General features: G+C 34.9%; 3 protein-coding genes across 3 annotated transcripts; 1 reads left to right on the top strand and 2 right to left on the bottom strand.

Moving 5' to 3' along the window:
* Positions 1–321: 321 nt before the first annotated feature.
* On the bottom strand, positions 322–7,156 carry RBOHB (respiratory burst oxidase-like protein). The gene is made up of 13 exons (XM_086438468.1): positions 6,980–7,156; positions 5,987–6,554; positions 5,401–5,560; positions 4,736–4,784; positions 4,526–4,639; positions 3,725–4,153; positions 2,619–3,005; positions 2,314–2,409; positions 2,091–2,206; positions 1,854–1,956; positions 1,662–1,735; positions 668–1,179; positions 322–507 (listed from the first exon to the last, which is right to left on the bottom strand). Exons 2-13 carry the CDS (start codon positions 6,507–6,509, stop codon positions 398–400), a joined length of 2,673 nt encoding a protein of 890 aa, XP_086294594.1. The 5' UTR covers positions 6,510–6,554; positions 6,980–7,156; the 3' UTR covers positions 322–397.
* Positions 7,157–14,746: 7,590 nt separating this feature from the next.
* On the top strand, positions 14,747–18,557 carry LOC147403024 (uncharacterized). The gene is made up of 4 exons (XM_086438466.1): positions 14,747–16,769; positions 16,855–17,039; positions 17,142–17,377; positions 17,781–18,557. The coding sequence occupies exons 1-4, from the start codon at positions 15,082–15,084 to the stop codon at positions 18,507–18,509; spliced, it is 2,838 nt and encodes a 945-aa protein (XP_086294592.1). The 5' UTR covers positions 14,747–15,081; the 3' UTR covers positions 18,510–18,557.
* A 527-nt stretch (positions 18,558–19,084) lies between these two features.
* Positions 19,085–20,148, bottom strand: LOC147403023 (uncharacterized). Its single transcript, XM_086438467.1, has one exon. It carries the CDS (start codon positions 20,089–20,091, stop codon positions 19,528–19,530), a length of 564 nt encoding a protein of 187 aa, XP_086294593.1. The 5' UTR covers positions 20,092–20,148; the 3' UTR covers positions 19,085–19,527.
* Positions 20,149–22,391: the final 2,243 nt, after the last annotated feature.

Genomic DNA, 22,391 nt, shown 5'->3' with positions numbered 1-22,391 from the left:
ACCAACATTATTTGCAATTTTCGTTTATTTTAACCAAAATGACCCTGATAAAAATCATTTTCCCACCCTTGTTCCATGTACAATCATACACATATTAAGGGTAAATTATTTTCTCATCCTAGGAAAATTAAAAAGAGAGGGATGTGCTCTGAAACATATCTTAAAATAAGGAAAAATAATAAGGTTTTATCAACTTTATTAACCTCACCTAAAATAGACTTATAGGCTCCCAAAAATCAGAAAATTTCTAGACCTGTAATTAGCCATTAATCTATGAATCTAGCAAGAACAACAAACAAATTGCCTAAAACAAAAGAAAAATCAATAAGAATAATTACCATTTCATTCATCCGTAACTATGTATACGTAAATTATGATACAAAAGATTTTCTTGAAATCAAAAGTTCTCCTTATGGAAATCGAATTTAGTCGTGGTCTTCCTTGAAAAATCTTGCGCTAAACATCTTAATTCCCCTACCAACCCAGGAGGGCCACAATAGAACACCCCTGTAACAAATAAAAATGAAAAAATTATTATTATTTGAAGTTAGAATCCTTTAGCTTCACCCGTCACACGTAACGTTTTTCAAATCAAATTGCAAATTTGAATGTTTATTAATTAATTGAACTTGATAGAACAAGAAGTATGTGATAGAACTCTGCTTACCAACTCGTTGCTCGGTATGGTTAACAGCAACACGCTTGAAAACATTACGCCAATTTGGTCTAGCAAAGTGTGTCTTCACATTTGTACCCGAGACAATGTCGACCCCATTTTTAGCATGGTGGAGTGATTGCAGCATGGCAATGAGGGCTGATCGTGCATCCCCTTCTTCATAAACACTGGTGCAATAGTTGTGGAGCTCAATCACTCCGTCCCTATCATTCTCGGTTACCTCATTAAGTACCCCTTTGAACCACTCGAATGATCCTTGTTCACGAGTGACCCAATAGAAGTAGGCTCGACTTGTGGCAAAAGGTTTCTTCTTGTTAGCCTTGGTGTCACTGTCTACGAACTCTTCTTCGTTCTGTTGTTTAATGTTGTTTAATACGTCTTTGACAATGCTGATCAGCGGTGTCGCTCCAATCCCAAGCCCAACTAAGAGGAGGACATCGTATTTCTTGTAATCTTGAGCGGGTGCTCCATATGGGCCGTCGATCAAGAGCTTTGGCAATTTTCTAACAAGCAGATGAATAAAATTTAAGAAATTACAAATCATAACAAATAATTTTATTAATTTAATTTCCTAAAATATTTACTTTGGCAGACATACACAAACAGAACATAGAGAAGGAATTTGGACCCTACAGTTGGGTTTATAGGCCATCGCCCCTTTTTTGAGGTGTAATCCCTTCTATTATGGCTTGGACCTATATCTCAATTGCCTCAACTATGCTTCAAAGTTCCTTCCATAGAGCTAAATGTTCAATTTTCTGGATATTGACCTTAAAAATCTTTCAGTTTAGATTGACAAAATCAGATATGTAATTAGTGTTTTTTTATTTTTTTGGTTATTGGATCCAATTTTGATTTGATTTAAAGGATCTAGATCAAATCCTACATGTGATGGAAGTAATAAAACTCCAACATAAAAACACGGGTTGAAGCCATTGATGGGGCGTAGAGAATTAATGTAACAAGAAATGAAGATAATGTTTACCTGGGGCTGTTCTTGCCTTGCACCAAATCAGCCCTAAGAAGCCCACTTTGGTTACCTGTTGGAGGTTGACACACCTGATTTTATACATCAAAAAAGGTTACACAAATCAGTAAAAAAATAATGTGACAAAGAGGGGCTACACGTTTCCGGTCCCACCCGGTTAGATCATGAATTGGGTCATGGGTTAACCACCTCGGCGAAGACCACTTTAAGCTGTGATGTCCAGTCACCTACGGTACGAATATGGATACTCAAGTAATCATCCCCTGGAGCAGAAGTAATGGAGAATGGGTGCCTGTAAAGTATAGCCCAATTGTTAATGGATAGTTAAGTAGTTTGTAAGTGAAGATACAACTCGATGGACAACCGAGTTGATTCGAGCATACAAGTTTTAAAGACATATAAAGGCTGGAACTTTAACAAAATTACCATTGGAATGAAGAAACTGCAGAGCAGTTGACAAAGATGTACTGCCCACTTCTATATTTGAATCCATTGGGTTTGGACATATGGAGTGCCAATACATTTCCAGGATAAAAAGCAACCTGTAAAGGGGGAGATTTAAGATTAATTTCAATGATAATTAGTGCTTTTTCTAAATGTATTATTTATTAATTTGGAATTATAATCTAGGGAAAATAATGGATCTCACCTTTAAAATTTTAACAGACTTATAGCCAGACCTAAATGCACGAATCAAGCGCTCGCACGCGTATAATGTGATTGGGACTGCAAGATACATCCATGTCTGTGGTGCATGGTTGCAAAACAGAAAGATTAGTATATTTAAATTCCAATGTAGTAAGGGTGTTGTGACTTGTGTTTGACGAGAAAATGTTTTCTCATGAATCAGATCCTTGGGGGATTAAATGATACATATTTAATTAACAAAAACTATAGGCCTAGATCGAATTGGATGAAAAATAAAAAATTATTATTATTATATACATTACTCACAGTTTTCTTGTACCATTTCTTGGTGAGGTAGAGGAAGATGCCATGTATGACAAAGAGGACATAAACAATGACGAAGAGGTGGTGCGAGTACCAGAAGGCATTGAAGCCCGTTAACTTCTTGAGGGTTTTAGGAAGTTTGAGTTTGTTCCTTCGAAACCAAGGCTGCGCTAATGTGAACGCGATGGCCATGAGCACCACCATAACCACTCCTGTCCAACCCTCTGTGCCCTTCACAAACCACCAATAGTTTGGAGGCCGATCCTCACCGAAGAATGGCTCCATTGGCTCATATTCTTCGTCTGTTGCATGTAGTAGCCGAGGAAAATCACATGTCAAATGCGCACCTGCGTGGAGCCCAACTCCAATGGCAATTCCCACAGCAATCACCTTTCATGTTTCATGGAGAAAAACCAGCGTGAGAACTGATAACAAACAACTTTTACTTATAAGACACCAAAACTTCTATTAACACACCAATTTTACTTATATAACAAACCAATCTACATATTAATTTGGGTGAATTACTATTTCGTGAGCCGAAAATGAGTTATTTATGATTTCCACTCACTGTTCATTTTAATTACCAAAACGTGAACAATCACGTCTTCGTTAAAAATAATTTAGAACGAAGTGACTATTTTGCAGGTTTAAAGTGAAATTGTGAAATTGTCACTTTAAAAACCTCAGAATTTGTTATCATTTACATTTTGGTAATTAAAATGAACAATGAACTGGAATCATAAATTCATCAAAAGTTGATCGCTTTTTTGTAAATATCTCTATTAATTTCAAAAAGAAAATTCCGATAATATGCACAACTTGTGCAAAAATTCTTATTTCACTACATTGTTCATTTTAATTCCCAAAACATGTTATCAAGTAAGATTAAGAGTAGTTATTCTAATTTAAAGTGAAGATCTCGCTTGGGAAATAAAATGAATAGCATACCAGAATTGGAATTTTGTCATATTCAAGGCACGAAAGGGTAATTTACCCAATTTCAAAAGGATTGGTATGTCGTAAGTAAAGGTTGGCATGCCAATAGAATCTCTTTAATTTTTTGATGAATAAGTGTTGCAATAAGTTGATGTGTTTTACTACCATACCTTATGGAAGTTAATATTGTCATCAAAGGGAAGTACCACCCCAAGCTTTGTCCTGCTTCTAAGCCATGTTATAGTGTTTCTGCACACAGGGAGGAGGATAAGTGCCATGTTGAACTTAAGGGTCTCCGCGGCTCCCTTGGCCGTAGTCACACAGTATCCCATAACGTCAAACACAGCCCGATGTTTATACTCAATGAACTTCCATGTGAAGAGCCCCGCACATATGGAAAGCCACAGCGCCATCACCCAAACTCGCATCCAATTATCCTCAATGAAGTATGCAAGTTTCTTATAGTATCGCTTGATTGGGTTTGGCTCTTTGGTTGGAATCAGCTTTTGGCTTAAGAGTTGGCTCAAATTATGGCTATTGGCTCCAAGCTTCGTTGATTGGTTCGGGGCTTGCAACAGTAACATTTCCAGGTTGTGGAGCTGCCACAGATAACATTATATTTTAGAAAATCTTTTGTACTAAGGCCTCGTTGGGGCGAAAAGTCAAAAATGGCTTCTTTGGAAATATTGATGATTAATATAATATTATAATTTACATACTTTCTCACATTTAACATATATATAACATGATGATCAGTACTTAACAAATTGGATCCTTATGAAACCCCAAATCGTCGATCCAAATCAAAGTTATCAAATTGGAATGGATCATATTTTGAGTCAGAATTAGCTTAACAACTCGTTTTAGTGCACAATAGGAGCTCAATTATGCGAGTGCATGTTAGAAAAGTAAAGTGTAATTATTCTAATGTGCACCAGAATGTAACGAAATTTTATTTGATAGGGTCAGACCTCGATGTATCCAAGGTTGTCTGGGTCCAACTCTTCCATGATCAGAGCCGTGTATTCATCTGCGCTTTCTTGAATCTTTGATAACTTATTCGCGGATGCACTCAATGTGATAATCTGTATTGGTTAATAAGTAAATTTCAAATATTCTTCTAATTTGATTTTGCAATATATTAAAAAATAAGAATCAAAGTTTAAAAATAATAATCTGACCTCTTTGACTTCTTCTTCCGTGATTCGCCCATCTGCGTTCTTGTCCACCCTGCATGGGAATACTATCACGTTTCAGTTGAAAAAAAAATCAGAAAAGTTGACATAAATTCCAAATGAGCTCTGATCAGGTGGGACCAATTAGATGCATGGTCGGTCTAGATTCTTTGCATGCAAAACTATAACCTTGATCTTGTTCAAAAGAAGATGCTTTCGTGACTTGGGTCAATGAGAACATAATATAATTCCACGTGAAATATTATTTGGGGCCCACTGACTTTGATATATATATATATATATATATATATATATATATATATATATATATATATATATATATATATATCATGTTGATTGGTATTTTAGGCCATGGTAGACCAAAGCACCAAACAAAAGGGTATCAATGGGTCAGTCCCAAAAGGAACCGGAGCCGTCAATTTTCTTGGTTTCAATAAGAACAGATCCAAAACCGTCCTATCGAGTTTGGTTTTGGTTTGGTTCCTTGTTAAATGGATACCCATTGATACCCGTACCAAACACTAGTGCATGGGTCCTGATTGTGTGCCACCTTGTAATTTTGGTCATATTTCTAAGAAATAACCAAAAGTACCTTTCCTAATACGATTGGACTAATTAAACTTATCATCTTAATATTGTGGAAAATTTACATGTCAAAGAAGGTTTGAAGCCTTGTGTCAAAACTCTGATCAGTTATTTGCTCCCAAAACTCACGTAACTCGACCATTGTCACCGAAGAAGCCCTTATACCTCTTCGACGGGTTAATGCATCAAACAATCCCCCAGCAAATTCATCTGAACCCGTCATTCCTGTCACATTTACACCAAACTCCATCAACTTCCATTATTATTACACCTACATGATGATCATTATTATAAAACAAAAGGATAGAATTATCATTGGGGTGGCGTTCGGAGGCCCTAAAGAGAATCAAATATTGTGTCAAACATTTTTTCAATGAATGGGTTATAGGTTTTAGAATCAGCTCATTCCGAAATTTCAAACCTCATCAAAAGTGATTTATAAATATCGGACGGTCCACAATTCTTCAACTTGTAAATTAGGGTTAGAAGTTTCGGACTGAGCTTATTTTGGTGAGGGTGATCTCTTCACCATAGAGATTATCCTCATGAAAAATCATCTCATTCTGAAACTTCTAACCCATATTTTCAACAATGTTTGGCATATTGTTTGGCTCTCTTTAAAGCCTCCGAATGCTTCCCTTGTCATTTTACCTATACATTTTCCGAAAAGAGACCTTGGTAAGGCCCCATCAACTGCTAATTCATGAAATCGCATTTCAACTTGGGACCATCCACCACTCCCCACACTTTTACTCATAAATTGGAGCCCCTTTAAGGCCCGAGTGGCACCAGACTTGTTACGATCCACCTTGTTGAACCTCTTCGAAGAAGTTAACCGTTTCAGCTCTTGTGACACTTGCTTTAGTCGAAATGAGAGCTGGGAGCCCAAAGAAGAAGGCCTCATCTCTAGTCGACTCGCCAACATTGCCATCTCTGGGTCAGCTCCTTTAACGTCGTGGACCAAAACTGAGTCATCTCGAACGTCTAGTGTTATCTCCACGTAGTCTTCGTCGTCTTTGAACCTTGCGCTACGTTTGTTGCCACTTCTCTTGTTAGTATTTAACGGACCGCTTAAAGGACCACTGAACCCAATTCGAGCACTCCTTGGGCTTTCCGACTCAAACCCTGGCTCGATTTGATTATCTTGAAACGACTTTTCGCTTCCCCCTCCCATATTTTCACTTTCTTCTTTGTGATACCTAGTTAAGTTGTTAAGATCCTGGAAGAGAAATTACATATGGGAAATCAGAAGTGTTTTTAAATATTTATCAAAATGGTCATATGTACCAATTTTGTAATACTTAAGCTAAAACACTTTTTTACATGGTTAGGTACATTTAATTACATCATCGCAGGAAAAGCAAGGCAAAATTCAAAATTGTTGAACTTTGACATGTACTCTATTACATGCAATTTGTTTGGAAATGCAAAACACGTATCTGGTTACATCACTTTTTAAAAGAATTGACAAATTTGATGAAAAACAATTTTCCTAGGGATCCGTTATAGGAATTTCTTCATTGGAGACTAGGATTTTCCAATCTCCAAAGAAATAAAATTTAATTGGCTCTTAGAATTAGAATCAGTGATTATCTATAATTATAATAATTAAAATAAAAAAAAATTTGTGAAATAAACGCTCACCTGAGGCAATGTTCCTGAACGAAAGCGATTATTTGTTGCACCAAAAGTAGATTTTCTGCAAGAGAAAGAAAGAGAGGAGTGAAGAATTTTGGTTTGGAGGGAGTTGGTTTTTATAAACAAAGAAAGAGAGAGAGAAGTCAAAAGTAGAAACCAAGGGGCGCCATCTGGTTGTTTTCTGGTTTTTGGATTCAGTCACAGCGCAATAACATCCCCAACACACGCCTATGAGGTCATAGACTTATTTCGATCAGTTCATATGAGCTCACATGCATGATAGAATCGACTGACTTTTAAGAGACACGTCAAATTTGAGACGACTTGTCAATCCATCTGGTTGGTGAACGATATCGAGACCAGTCGACTCGGTCTAGGGCGAGTTTTAAAATCATGCTCATATGCCAATGAGGATAAGGTTTTTATTTTTTTAATTCCTTTATGGTCAAAGTTATTGTTTGAAATGTATTTAGCTATGCTAATTTTTCATTATTACTCTATTTGGAATGAATTTCATGTTATAATGTTTATCTTCTTATGATATAAATTGCTTGCCAGAGATTTGTTTGCTTTACAACTAGAATGGATTTGATTAATGGGAAAATCAATTTCACAAGAAAATGTGATTTGCCGTTGGAAATTTTTTCATTTGTTGAGAAATTTAATTTTTCAAGAAAATGGATTTTTTATACCTGAAAACAAAATTTCGATGGTTGCCACTCAATTCTTTATTGATTTTTCTTTGAAATCTGAGTTTATGAGCAAACAAATTTCTCACATATTTTTTCATCAAGATTTAATCAAATAAGGATGTTAATGCACTCCAAAAAAATGTCTTTAGTACAAAGAAATAAAATAAGAATATAGGTGTCATCATTAAGATTGTGTTTGGATCGAGAGAAGTGGAGAGAAGAAAAAGGAAGAAAAGAGAAGAGAAATTCAATTTCTCTCCACCATGTTTGGATTGTCAGGGAGAACTTGGGACAATTTTGAAATTTTAAAATATCTTAAAATAAATTTAAGGGTAGAGTTGATATTATAAAATATTTTAAAAGGGTCTCTCTCCATTTCTCTTCTCTTCTCTTCTATTCTTTTCAATTCTTTTATTTTCTTTTTCAATTTATCAATCCAAACAGGAAAAATGGAGAAAAACTCATTTATTTTCTCTTCTCTTCTCTCCATTTCTCTTAATCCAACCACGGCATAAAATAAAAATAGAATGATTAGTTTATTAATTTCATTGTTTGGTATATATTATAAAAAAGTTGATCTAGAAACATAAAATCTGTCTTTTTATTAAAAACGATAACCCACCCCGATCCCAACTTTGAACTTTTTAAACCTACCCTGCCCTTTAACACTATTTTTACTCTTTTTTTAATCAAATTTGAAAATCTCAAATTTTTAATCAAACAAAATCGTTATAAAATTTTAGAAGATGCATCTCAAATCTTACTTATTACACTTTAGCTAAAATAAAAGATAACTGAGATAAATAAAAGATGGAGCGTCAATATAAATATATATATAAGACGGGCTAATGGGACACTATATATCAAAATCTGTCTTGAATCCAACTCGATTTTTCATTTTTAATACGGAAACCATCCCGAAACCATTTAAAGGTGTGAAAACCTAACCCTATATAAGGGCGGGGTAAAATAGTCTTTTGGATCTGGCATTAGCAGGTTTTGAATTCAGCCACAGGTTTCGCTAAACCAGTCAAAGTTGAAGGCGATGTTTGGACTTTGGAATTAAATTAGAGAACCATTACAACTTCTGTTATTTTCTATAGAAGAGAAAAATTAAAAACTAATTAGCATTCAATTTGTCCCATCAATGCATGTCTTAGACCAAAACTTCCCCATGAATAGAAGATCATAACCATTCAATTTGTTGACTTTGGGTTCAATCATCTAATCTGGTCAATATAGTGGGCTCTCCCTTGTCCTTCTTGTACTTGTATTCATCATTTTCATCATCTAAACTTGACCTTATTAACTCATTTTTTACTTTGCTTATTCTATCTCAAACCTTATTTTCAATTAAGATAAACTTTGTCAAATATTTTCATTTTACGTGGAAATGTCGATCCAATTAAGTATTTTATATGTTGAAATCTTGTTTAGGGACCAAATTAATAGTATTTATCCAATTAACTGATGGTCTAGCCAAGTACCTATATTTAAAATTCACTCCCCTAGAGAGTGGATCGGTATAAATATAATTTTATTTTATTTATTATTATGTAGATTAATAAATACTCAATCACGAAATCTTATTTTTTTAATCAATAACCAACATTTAAATCACTAAAAAATATTGATGAATCATCTTAGATCTGAGACTAGTCAATGTGATGGACAATTCACAATGACCATGTCACCATGTAGGCTTCAAAATCTCGATGACTTGGTCGAGTCATCTTGATCTTCGATGTGTTATTAAACCATGCTTAATATTGTCGTTGTTTAATCAAAATTAGTGCTCAATATTAGCTTATGGATGTCCACATCATTCACTCTTTTCTTTTGTTATAATTAACATGTTTCCAGTCTTTTATATGGTTGATGATTAATTATTTTGTCAAAGATAAGATCATGGATGTGCTTTGCTTAAGAAAACCAATCACAATATCTCAAGTCATTAAAGTCAAGCTTAGCACAAACCAAATTATATATCTAAATTAATACACCAAGGGTCAGAATCTTTCAGTGAATTTGGAAATATGTACCATATCCACTTATTAATGGGTAAATAGGAATAATTTTTTAGTGTGTTAGGTTAGATAACATGTTCTTAATAGTCATATAGTGATCTTGCTTTAATTGAATCTTATATACTTTCTAGAATTTTCAAGGAATTTTCATTTGTCACCAAGCACGACTTAAACATCTAATAGAGAGTTGTGATGATAACTTTAGGTCCAAAATAACAATAGAGACAACCATGATAACAACGTCATCATCTTCATCATTATTATTATTATTATTATTATTATTATTATTATTATTATTATTATGTAGATTAATAAATACTCAATCACGAAATCTTATTTTTTTAATCAATAACCAACATTTAAATCACTAAAAAATATTGATGAATCATCTTAGATCTAAGACTAGTCAATGCGATGGACAATTCACAATGACCATGTCACCATGTAGGCTTCGAAATCTCGATGACTTGGTCGAGTCATCTTGATCTTCGATGTGTTATTAAACCATGCTTAATATTGTCGTTGTTTAATCAAAATTAGTGCTCAATATTTGCTTATGGATGTCCACATCATTCACTCTTTTCTTTAGTTATAATTAACATGTTTCCAGCCTTTTATATGGTTGATGATTAATTATTTTGTCAAAGATAAGATCATGGATGTGCTTTGCTTAAGAAAACCAATCACAATATCTCAAGTCATTAAAGTCAAGCTTAGCACAAACCAAATTATATATCTAAATTAATACACCAAGGGTCAGAATCTTTCAGTGAATTTGGAAATATGTACCATATCCACTTATTAATGGGTAAATAGGAATAATTTTTTAGTGTGTTAGGTTAGATAACATGTTCTTAATAGTCATATAGTGATCTTGCTTTAATTGAATCTTATATACTTTCTAGAATTTTCAAGGAATTTTCATTTGTCACCAAGCACGACTTAAACATCTAATAGAGAGTTGTGATGATAACTTTAGGTCCAAAATAACAATAGAGACAACCATGATAACAACGTCATCATCTTCATCATTATTATTATTATTATTATTATTATTATTATTATTATTATATTGTCCCAACAATATTTTTTACATTACATCAACTCGTGAAATTATATAATCAATCAACCTTTGGTCACTTCCTTGATCACTCTTTCACTGTCATAATCAAACCTTTTAGATTCGAAGAATTTTTCTCACATTATTGAGAATTCAAATTGAAAATTTTTTCTTGAAAAAAAGACAAGGGAAAATGTTTTCTACTTTTCAAGTCAAACTGTGTAAAATCTTTCTTTCTAAAAGCTTCACCAAACACAACCAATTGACTTACATCTCAGATTGCCGATAAATTGAAAATCCAAAAGAACATTCTAAATCAAGTATCTCGTAACAATAAACTTCACTGAAATTTTTAACCAATGTTAGGCACATTGACTAAGGCCTCCCTCCAAAAAAGTGAGGTCTTGAGTTCAAGTTAGCATTGACCACCCACAAAGATTTATCTCGACTTGTCTTGTATGTGTGATTTGTGGGATATTGCATGCACTTTGGGAGTTGCCTTGCCCTTACTAGTTGGCCTATGAGATACTCTAATCAACCAAAAAAATAAAATTATTTAATAAATAAACACTAAAAGAAAAGCTTGCAAGCAAAGGGAAGGACACTCTATTATCTAAATATGTTCTAGTGATCCAAGTCAAACATGGAATTTAGACAAATCAAATCCATAAGTGGACTCACTAATTGTTAAAGATGAGTCGTCCTAATAACAAATAACATGATCATGGGCACATCAAAGGAGATGATTGAATCCCTTAAAGTCTCCAAAACTCCAAAATTGAAATACAATAATTTTTTTATTTTTTAATTTATATAATAAATTACAATGATGGGTCCTATTCATGTTACAATTTTGTGGAATATAGACATCTCACTCTAGGTACAATCGAGTAGGGTTCACATTGTTCCACTTTATTATCTTTCCTATTCTCCACCTTCAATTTCATTGTCTTTCCTCTTCCCTCTTCTATTTTCAATAATATCCCTTCAATTTTATTATTTTTTTCCTTTTTTACTTCATTTTTAAATAATTCCTCCCTAAATATATTATTTTTCATTTTTTACCCTTTTTACCCCAAAGAGGATACTTGGACCATCAATAAACAAAATTCACAAGATAAGAGGTACAATTGAAAAATTGACAAAGTGCTAACTTTAACAATATTGAAGTCGTGGTTTTAATGAGAATCTAAGAATATTTTTTCAAAATATCTACAGAAGAATAGGGGGAAAAAAGTTATTCATGGAAGAAGAAAATATCTCCAACACCACCACATAGACTCTAAACCTTCACAAAAGTTCAAGCTCACAAACTACTCTTCAAAGGCAAAAACATCATTCTCAAACGGTCATGTATAGAATTTGGAGAGAGAAAGAAAAGAAAACCCACACCAAGTCTTTAGAGAAGATAAAGCACACAATGACAAATTTATAATAGGGGGCAATAGGAGCATTTGCCCTCACAAGAATTTTTAAAACATATAAAGATTTATATGCTATTGTGATTTTAAAACATATAAAGATTTATATGCTATTGTGATTGATAATAGGATATAAATAAAAAATGCAAACCGTCCCTGCAAGCACACAAACCCTTTTTTAAAGCTGAAACATCTTCCACTCCAAATCTTCACAATTAGATCTCTGTGTATTTTGTGTTTTGTTTTGATGGACACTGTCTGAGACTTGGACGTTTGAAAAGATTCAAATTAAAATGAGTTGATTGTACCTCAGATCTTACTTTCACGTCAAGAAGTGAGATATGGGGTACAAACTTAAGGTCACTTTGGGTTATTCAATTAAATTGGGGTGTCTGTCATTAGAAATGGGAGTTGTATGTTGTGGCGTACAATCCAAAGCACCGACAGGGTTTGGGAAGGCTTTTTAGCCTCAACTGGGAAAAAAATTTGTAATTTAGCTCTGAGTTGTGCTGGAGTGAACTCAAGCTGTAACATCATATCTCACTTATTGACTTGAAAGTGGATAGGAATCATAGATGCTTTTTCACCCGTATCTCAATAAAAAGCATCTATGGTTCCCATACACTTTAACATCAGGAAATGCAATATGAGATTCAGCCTAAAGTCACTTCATCATTATTCTTTAGGAGTCCTCCAACCTTTTCTGATTTGGTGAATGTTTGAAATAACACTGAATTTTTAAATTGATGATATACCCCTTGGCCATGGTCTTCTACGAAAGACTAAACAGAGATTGGTCAAAGTAACCTTGTCATCAACCACTTGATTAAACACACAGGTTGTTTTGGTTTCGTGAAGTTATACTGTTGAGATTTTGATTTATGAAGTTGAACTTTAAAACGTTGACAATAAGAGTTACTTACAATTCCAATGCTTGATTGCTTGCGAGAATTCACCATGGAGTTAGAACTCTAATGATCTTCATCTCATGATCATAATCAACAAAATCATCGTCATTGTCTTCTTATATGGGGGCTCAAGGATAAGTTTATCAATTTTCAATAAAAAGTTATAACTCTCACCTCATAGGAAGAGAATTGTAAATCCTTAAAAAAATGAGAATTGTGAAGAGTTGGAGAATTATGACTTTCCCAATTTAAGCGTTTCAAACTCGAACAGATACCAATAACTTTTGTGAGTTTGCCAACTTTTACCCCCAACCCTCCGCTTCCAAACAAGCCCTTAATTTTTCCCCAAAATCTGTCCCTTCCACACCTTCTCAAATACTCTTTATCTTTTTCTCCAAAAATCCACTGTTCAACCCTTGATTTCTTTGGCAGATTCATCTAAGATAAACACTTCAACAATTTTCTTCTCATTGATTTAAAAGATGAAAGTTAGAAAAATTGAAAAATTAATCAAAGAGATATTTCAAAAACTTAATCAGCTTTTGACGAATTTATGATTTCGGCTCACTGTTCATTTTGATTACCAAAACGGTGAACAGTAAAGAATTCACAGGTTTAAATTGACAATTTCACATGTTTAACATGACTATCCCGCAGGTTTTGCTATTTTTAGCGAGAAGGTCACTTTAAACTTGCAAGATTGTCACTTTAAACGTGCAAAATAATCACTTAAATACCTCTGAATTCGCTTCCGTTCACGTTATGGCAGTTTAAATGATCAGAGAGCTGAAATTGAAAATTCGTCAAATTCAGCTCACAAAATGGTAATTCACCCTTTAATAAAACCATGCACATATATAAAATTGCAAAACTCTCACCAAAACCCAAGGGTGAATAATGGATTTTGTTGAAAAAAATTAGGGTTTTTGGTAGTAGATTAAAAGACGAGGGCATTCAGTAATGTTAAGTTGGGAGAGAAGACCACATTCCAGGGGTGTGTCATCAGTTTAAAAATGCAGGAGGTATCACAAATATTCACTAAAATATAGAGGGTACATCTGAATAACCCACACAAAAAAAAAAAGGACCACTGGTCAGATCTCTCTCTCTCTCTCTCTACATTTTGATTAGGTGGGAGCACCAACCATATTTGAACCCAATACAATGTCAAGGTAAGCAGCTAACCCTACCAAGCCAACCCATGGGGTCTATTATGACAAGAACTTAAAAGAAAACAACAATAAACTTTGTTTATTGCATGAGTTGTGCCATAAAGAGTGGGAAAGAGACTATTACTGATAATACTCTAATATTGTTCACTTAATCAAAATCAAGATTGTCTATTTCTTAGGACTTTTTGTTGTTTTAAAGGATAGATAGATCACATGTGAAAGTGATGGCACACCTGCCTCTCTCTCTCTCTCCACTTAATGATGGGGTTGGAGACACCCTCTTAACAAGTAAGCAAATCCAACCCAATGAGACCCACAGAAAGATACTGTTAAATGGGTTGATGGACTTTTAACCACATAAGCAATATTCAACAACCACCATGATTCAAAACATTTATACAAAGGTTCTTTTCTTTATTTGGCACCCAAATCATCACTAAAGTACCACAAAGTTTGGTGGGTATGAGTGTTGAAGAATAGAAACCATGCTCACCTTTCCTTTTAACAGAAAACTAAACTAAACCAAGTTAAATGCGGGGGAGATCTCCAAAAGATAAGATCAGAGTTTAACAGTGTTTTCAGGGGAAAAATAATTTGGGAAGAGATGAGAGTAAATGAAGAAAGTGAGTAAAGAAGGCCCAGAACAACCACAACTGCCAAGTTCAGGGGTTCCTTGGAGTAGCATTAAAGGCTTTGCATTGGATCTTGTCCTCTACATAACTCCTCCACCACCTAAATAGGTTTTTTGAGAAAAAGAAACAAAAAAAAAAAAAAGACGAACCATGTTTTATAAGCTCAAAAATTGATTCATTTCTTGATGATTGTGAAATGATGAAAATGGGTTCAGTGTCTCAGATTCTTCTCTTCGTCCTCGTACACATTTTCCTTTTTAATGCCCACCTTTTAATGGCTAGTTTTTCAACAAATGCTGCAGCGAACTTTGATGATTCTAGTCTACAAGAGCTGTACTGGATGGAGTACAATGTAGATGAAAAGGAAAATCAGATTAAAAAGGTATCAGGAGAGGATGAAAGTGAAGAAAAGAGAACACCGGTCTTAGAGAAGTTCAGATTCTTACTTGGGTTGAAGAGCTTCAACATTAGGAGTCCAACAAAAAGTCATGTTGAACATGGGCTCTTATCACCTTCTCCAGCACCCAGCATTGAAGCTGAAGCTCCAGCTCCCGCTCCAACGGCTCATCACACTCATGTACATTCCCATTCCCCGTTGCCTCGAACCAGTCCAACACCGATGCCCCATGACGTTCGAAGAGGACAGAGAAACAAGGCTAGAGTTACAAGAATTGTTGTAGCAGTTGCTGTGTCCGGTGGAGTAGCATCAGTCTTTTCGGCTCTTGGACTCATCCTGCTATGTCGGAAGATTCTGAGAGGTCGGCGGAAGAGATCTAAGAAGAGAACATTGGTTTCTGGAACCGATGGAGACTACGGAAGATCAAAGTATGTGAATTCCCCGAATGCAACGAGTAAGGTAAGTTTTGATTTGGGTCCTGAGCATTTTTATCTAAATTCATTAGGACCCACTATGGAGCCAAATACTTCTTGTCTCAAACCCACTTATGAAACTGCGAACATATCATCGGATCAAAATCAAACAAAATCTCCACTGAATGGGGGTAGTGAATCGGGTAGAGAATCAATGAAATCCAAATCAGATAAAGTTAGTTGTTCTTCAGCCGAAGAAATTACTTCGGTTTATAAAATTGAAGAACCAATCAAGTGTAAGTTGGATGATAGTAGTAGTTTGATGACGAATAAAATTGTTCCCGTTGAATCTTTGTCATCCGATGATGAATCCTTCCATTCTTTCTGTGATTCACATTCATCAAATCTCCGAATTTCAAATGCTTCTGAAGGAGATCTTAGTGACCATTCAGAGGTTTTCTCTCCACCAAGTTACCAAATGAGATCGACATCACCTTCAATGTCCTCTTCCATGAAGTCACCAACCCCACCAATGACACCAGATCTAACCCCACCTCTACACTTAAATTTACTATCTTCTCCTCTTGATTGTCAATCTAATACAAATCAAACAACGCCAACATCAATGTCTTCTACAATTTCTCCGCAACATTTCCTTCCTCCTCCACCCCCTCCTCCACCTCTTCCATGTGTACATGTTTCGCCTTCTAAATCGTCATCATCTCCTCGGAATTCAGATTCTTCTTCGGGATCAAACCAAACCCCACCAAACGAATATTCTTCTTCACCCCATCGTAAACTTCAGCAGTCTTCAACAAGTCCACCGGGTGGTGCAAGAAGTATTCCTCCACCACCGTGCCCACCTTTGCCACCTCTCTTGCCCCCACCATTTACTAAGGGACATGGTAACTCTCTTCAACCCCCACCACCCCCACCAGGCCGACTTCCCCAATTTACACCAGTTGGCAAAGATGGAGCTCCATTGCCAAAACTGAAACCACTGCACTGGGACAAAGTCAGAGCTGCCCCAGATCGTTCGATGGTATGGGATAAGCTGAAATCGAGCTCATTCGAGTAAGACAAATCTGCTCTAATCATTTTGTAAGATCACTTTCCTTTTTCCCATATTGGATTTAACCGCATCATGATATTGAAATAGATTTGATGAGAAAATGATTGAGTCACTCTTCGGATACAACTTGCAAATAAAGAATGATGAATCCAAGAGCAAGAGTCCCTCTCCAAGTAAGCACGTTCTTGAGCCCAAGAGACTACAAAACATAACTATACTCTCGAAGGCCTTGAATGCCACTCCCGAGCAAGTTTGTGACGCACTGATTCAAGGTAAATTTTTTAGAATGTTTGATTATGATATAAATTACCAAAATTTTCTAGCAACAATTTGTTTTGTTGAATTTTTTGAATACTTTTGGTGGGATGGAGCAGGGGATGGACTGTGTTTGCAGCAATTAGAAGCGCTCGTGAAGATGGTACCTACCAAGGAAGAAGAGGCCAAACTTTCATGCTATCAAGAAGACGTCAATGAACTTGACTCTGCGGAGAAGTTTGTCAAGGCAATGCTTAATATACCATTCGCCTTTCAAAGAATCGAGGCAATGCTCTACAAAGAGACTTTTGAAGACGAGGTGGTCCATCTAAGGAAGTCCTTTGCAATGCTAGAGGTAACAAACAAACTATAAATTCAATTTTGATAAGCCCCGCCATAGTCTTTTTTATAAGTACAAAATTTTATTAAACTAAAAAGAGGAGAAGAGGCCGAGGTGGATCCTATAAAAGAAAGTATGAAACAAAGAAGCAAGAGAGAAAAAGGAGAAAACAAGGAAAAAAACACATCAACCCAACCCCAATAGCACTAAACATTACAAAGAGCGTCCTACTTAAAAACAAAATCTTCAAAAAAGACCCCTTTGAAATCTTTACTCTGTTGGCTCCACAAGAATAGTAAACCCAAAATCTCCAAGGTGACCTTATGAAGAGTCTTCTCTTCTCCATGGAAAACCCTTCTGTTCCAACACACCGCAAAGGGGTGACAGCTAATATTGTTGTTGTTTCTATGTGTGTTAGGAGGCTTGCAAGGAACTAAGATCAAGCAGACTTTTCTTGAAATTACTAGAAGCCGTGCTTAAAACAGGAAATAGGATGAATGTTGGGACAATCAGAGGAGGTGCCAGAGCATTCAAACTTGACGCCCTCCTTAAACTAGCAGACGTGAAAGGAACAGATGGAAAGACTACTTTACTTCATTTTGTTGTTCAAGAAATGATCCGATCAGAAGGAATCAGAGAATTGGAGATCATTATAGAGGAGAGCAATAACAAAACTAAGAGCAAAACCGTTCAAGAAAATGAAGAAGATTACAGAATAATGGGACTTGAACTTGTTTCAGGATTGAGTACGGAATTCTGCAACGTGAAAAAGACAGCCACCCTAGACTTGGACGTTCTTGCAAGCTCGGTCTCAAACCTATCGGATGGAATGATTAAGCTGAAACGTTTACTGAGTGAGGATTTTTTCATGAATATTCAGAATGGGAATTTTGTTATATTGATGAGAACCTTCTTGAATTATGCAGAGAAGAATATCAATGAGTTGAAGAAAGATGAAGATCGAGTCCTATTACATGTCAGAGAAATCACGGAATATTTTCATGGAGATGTGAGCAAAGATGAAGCAAACCCATTACGGATTTTCGTGATCGTAAGAGACTTTCTGAGTCTGTTAGATCAAGTTTGTAAAGAGGTAAGAACCTTGAAGATACCAAATATCTCAAACTCAATTACCCCTTTCAGATAAATGATATATGTTTTGAAGATTTATGGTTACAACAACAATTACAAGAAACCATGGTCGATGGGAGTTTCTATAATCTTCCAAATTTTAAATAGAATTTTGGAAATTTTCAGATGCAATTCAGATTGAAGTATGGATGGGACTTTCACCCATCTGGTTATCATCACTGTCTTGTCTTCTCATTGTCGTGCAATTTAATCTTATCAGTGAGCTTTTAAGTGTCATTGAAGGCAATAGAAATATTTATTTGTTGTCCAATTTGATTGATCCCCATCTTCGTATAAATGAACATTTCTATTTGTTAATTAAATCAGACACCAATACATCGACAATATACAAAAGTAAGACCATAAATCAATTCATCAAAATATATATAAATCAATATTAGCTTAATCAATTAAATTCAGATCAAGCAAACCCAGAAGAACCAAAACTCAAGCATGTATTAGTCGAAATTGGACAAAACCCGTTAACAGAAACTCATTAATATTGCCAATTATAACCAGCTCACTCACAGAAACATCAGAAAACAACCTTAAAATCAATCCAGATTCCATCCACCTTCAAATAAAACCATAAGAACCCAAACTCAAGCTTGTATTAGTCAAAATTGGACAAAACCGATTAACAGAAACTCATTAATATCCTCAATTATAAAGAACCCAGTTACAGAAAAACCAGAAATCTACCTTAGAATCAATCCAGATTCCATACCCCTTCAAGCAAACCATAAGAACCCAAACTCAAGCTTATATTAATCAAAATTGGACAAAACCCATTAATAGAAACACAATAATAAGCCCAATTATAACAAACCCACTTACGGAAAAATTAGAAGACTACCTTCCAATTAATCCAGATTTCACCCCTCTTAAAGCAATCATAAGAACTCAAATTTAAACTTATACTAATCAAAATTGGACAAAACCCACTAACAGTAACACATTAACATCCCCATTTATAAAAAACCCACTTACAGAAACATCCCAAAATCATCATAGAATCGCTGAATCCATCCCCTTCAAAGATCATCCTCCATCCTCAAATACTCCCCGATATCCGCCTGATGAAGAACAACAATTCCATTCGGGTCCAACTTCCTACAATCCTGCGTGGACTTGGCCGAAATCCCGAACCCTAACGGCACGTCAGACATCGAAAACACGACAACCCCATCACCGGCAACTGTGTTCTCTGTAATCCTCCCCAACCCACCTTTCAAAACATGGTTACCGTACAAAAACGACATCTCTGAAGTGGGTTTCAACCAAACCTTGTGCTTTGCGTTGTCTGCTAAGAGATTGAGAGATTGGATGGTGAGATGAAAGCTACCTCCTTTGGTGAACTTTCCAATACAGGTCCCGAGTGAGACTAGCTTCTCTCGACTGATGTTGGTGGCTCGTTTCACCAAAGATTCGCTCACGTAGTAGACTCTGTTCTTTTGGAGACGAAAGCAGTAACGACCAGGGGTTTTGTCTGGACCTTCGTGAGAGGGTTTTTCGACAATGTTCTTGAGGTTGTTTCCTGTGAACTTGAAGAGCTTCTCGAACACTGATGTGGTCTCGTTCTCGTCCAAAGGCCTCATCTTTTTAGGGTTTTTAGGTTTTTCAACAGAACGGGTTTATACTTTATAATCTTAGAAAGCTGTATTTATTTGTTTCTTGAACCGTAATATATGACGGTCACGTCAACGTTCCCCTACGCCCCCATCACATAACCGTAGATTGTTTGCTATTAATGGTTATACGTATCTTAAGGCAAATGATCTACGGTTATGTGATGGGGACGTAGGGCGCGTTTCTCAGAAGGGGGCGTCCTATATCACGACTCCTTTTTTTCTTTTTTCTTTTTTCTCTTTTTTTTATATTTGTTTTTATTTTTATTTAGACATAGTCCCTCCACATTTTGCAGAATACTTGAGGTACCACTTTGTTTTCAAACTGTTGACAGACCCCTTACACTGGTCAACTCCAATATACCCTTCAAATTTTATTGAAAACCAACCAAGAAAAAGAAAACAAATAATAAAAATTAAGTATTTGAGAAATTACTAACGACTTTCCAACTAACTAAATTTTTTTGAAAAAAGATCCATTTGAACTCTTTGAAGATCTTACACTAAAATCATTCAACAAAAATTGGAAGACAACAATTCATACCAAATCAAGCATAATATTGAAAATTGGAAGATGGATCCTAAAATTACATAAGCGACATTGTTATTTTCAATTGTATAGGAAAAGGACAAACTCAAGTTAATTAATTCTAGAATGCAACATTTATTCGCATATTTTTGTGAAAACCCATTTTCCTTATAGTTCACATAATTTTCATGAGTGTGGGGAAATATTTAATGAACAAATCCCTTGGGCAAATTTTTTTGTGTAGGAATCAAAAATTTATGGGGTGCATTTCTCATGATTACAAAAATTACCTTGTAAATGGAGTTTTGATAGTTCCACAGGTATCTTTACTTCACCAAGTTTGTTACTTAACAAACCTTAGAATGGACCCATATCATTTTAAAATATTATGTATTTCTAATAGAATTTCAATTTTTAATATCCTCATTTCTTTAAATCAAATATCTATTATGTCATATCTTTCTTCTCAACAATGATTCTATCTCCTAAAATCATTGACCAAGTCAGAAATGTTTTATCATTCTTTTTTAAAAATCTAAATTCCACCACGAATTTTAGAGGATTGTAATGTTGGATTGCCAACATAGCCATGTGGACTTAACCATGCTTTTAAGGAGAGAGAATTCATGTTGAGAAAAAAAAAAGGATATCATATGTATTTAATCTTTTAAAATGATGTGGGTCCTACTCCGTAATTTATTAACTAACAAACCTCACAATGTAATAAGGATCCCTGTCAATTATCAAAACTCTCTTTCCAATGTAGTTTTTGTAATAAAATGCAACAATGAGTTGGGGTGTTAATGGGTTGGTTCCTAAGAAAATGGGAGCTATAACCACTATATATTTTTAGTTCCAATCCTTGTCGATTCCGATTTCGATCATGAAATATGAGGAACTGCGGGGAATTGGAACCACCAAGAATCATGGGTATCCATCGGTTCCGTTTCTCAAAAATCAAATGTAAACAAATATTTCAAAATCATTATATATTATCTACAAAGTATCAATTTAATTAATTTATTCAACTAATGATAAGATTTAATGCTATTTTTTTTTTCAAAAATTAAAATTCATATTTTTTACAAGTAAAAAAATGTAAGAAGAGATTGTCCATTTTAAGCTCCAATATTTAGTTTATATAGAAAATTGAAGAATTTTATATAATCTAAGCTAATTTTAAAATACGTGAAAAATTAAAATCATATATAATATAAAAATAAATGACAAAATAAATCGATTCCGGGTGCCCACAACCACCCATCAGATATAACCTAATGGTTCTAATTCTATCAGTACAATCCCATATTAGACCCGGCTCTAATCAATTCCAATTAAAAGAAAATCAAAATTGGGATTTTCGATTTTAGCTCTAAATTGATTTTTGGGCAAATGGGTACCCATTGACATGTTCCTTGACTTTCGTTTTACACACAAAACTAACATAAATAATCAAAACAACCTCAAGTCAAAAGTCTTTATTTTATCTCCCAAAATTCATTGTCTTTTGCTTATATATTTATTTTCTTTTAAGTTTATTGAGCTTCTTCTAACTCGACTACAAGTCATCTTCCTCGATCCCTTGTAAAAAAATCCTTGATTTTTATTCTAAAAAAAACTACGATCTTCGACCTCCCCTAAAATCTTATCTTATTCTTGGGATAGGGTAGTTGGGGGAGATGTGATCTCTAGGTAAAAGGTTAGGGTAAAAAATTATTACCTTAAGAATCGAAGATGATGG

The sequence above is a fragment of the Akebia trifoliata genome, chromosome 4 (assembly GCF_017979445.1).
Source record: "Akebia trifoliata isolate Shusen 1 chromosome 4, ASM1797944v1, whole genome shotgun sequence".
NCBI lineage: Eukaryota > Viridiplantae > Streptophyta > Magnoliopsida > Ranunculales > Lardizabalaceae > Akebia > Akebia trifoliata.
This window is presented reverse-complemented; position numbering and strand designations above follow the sequence as displayed.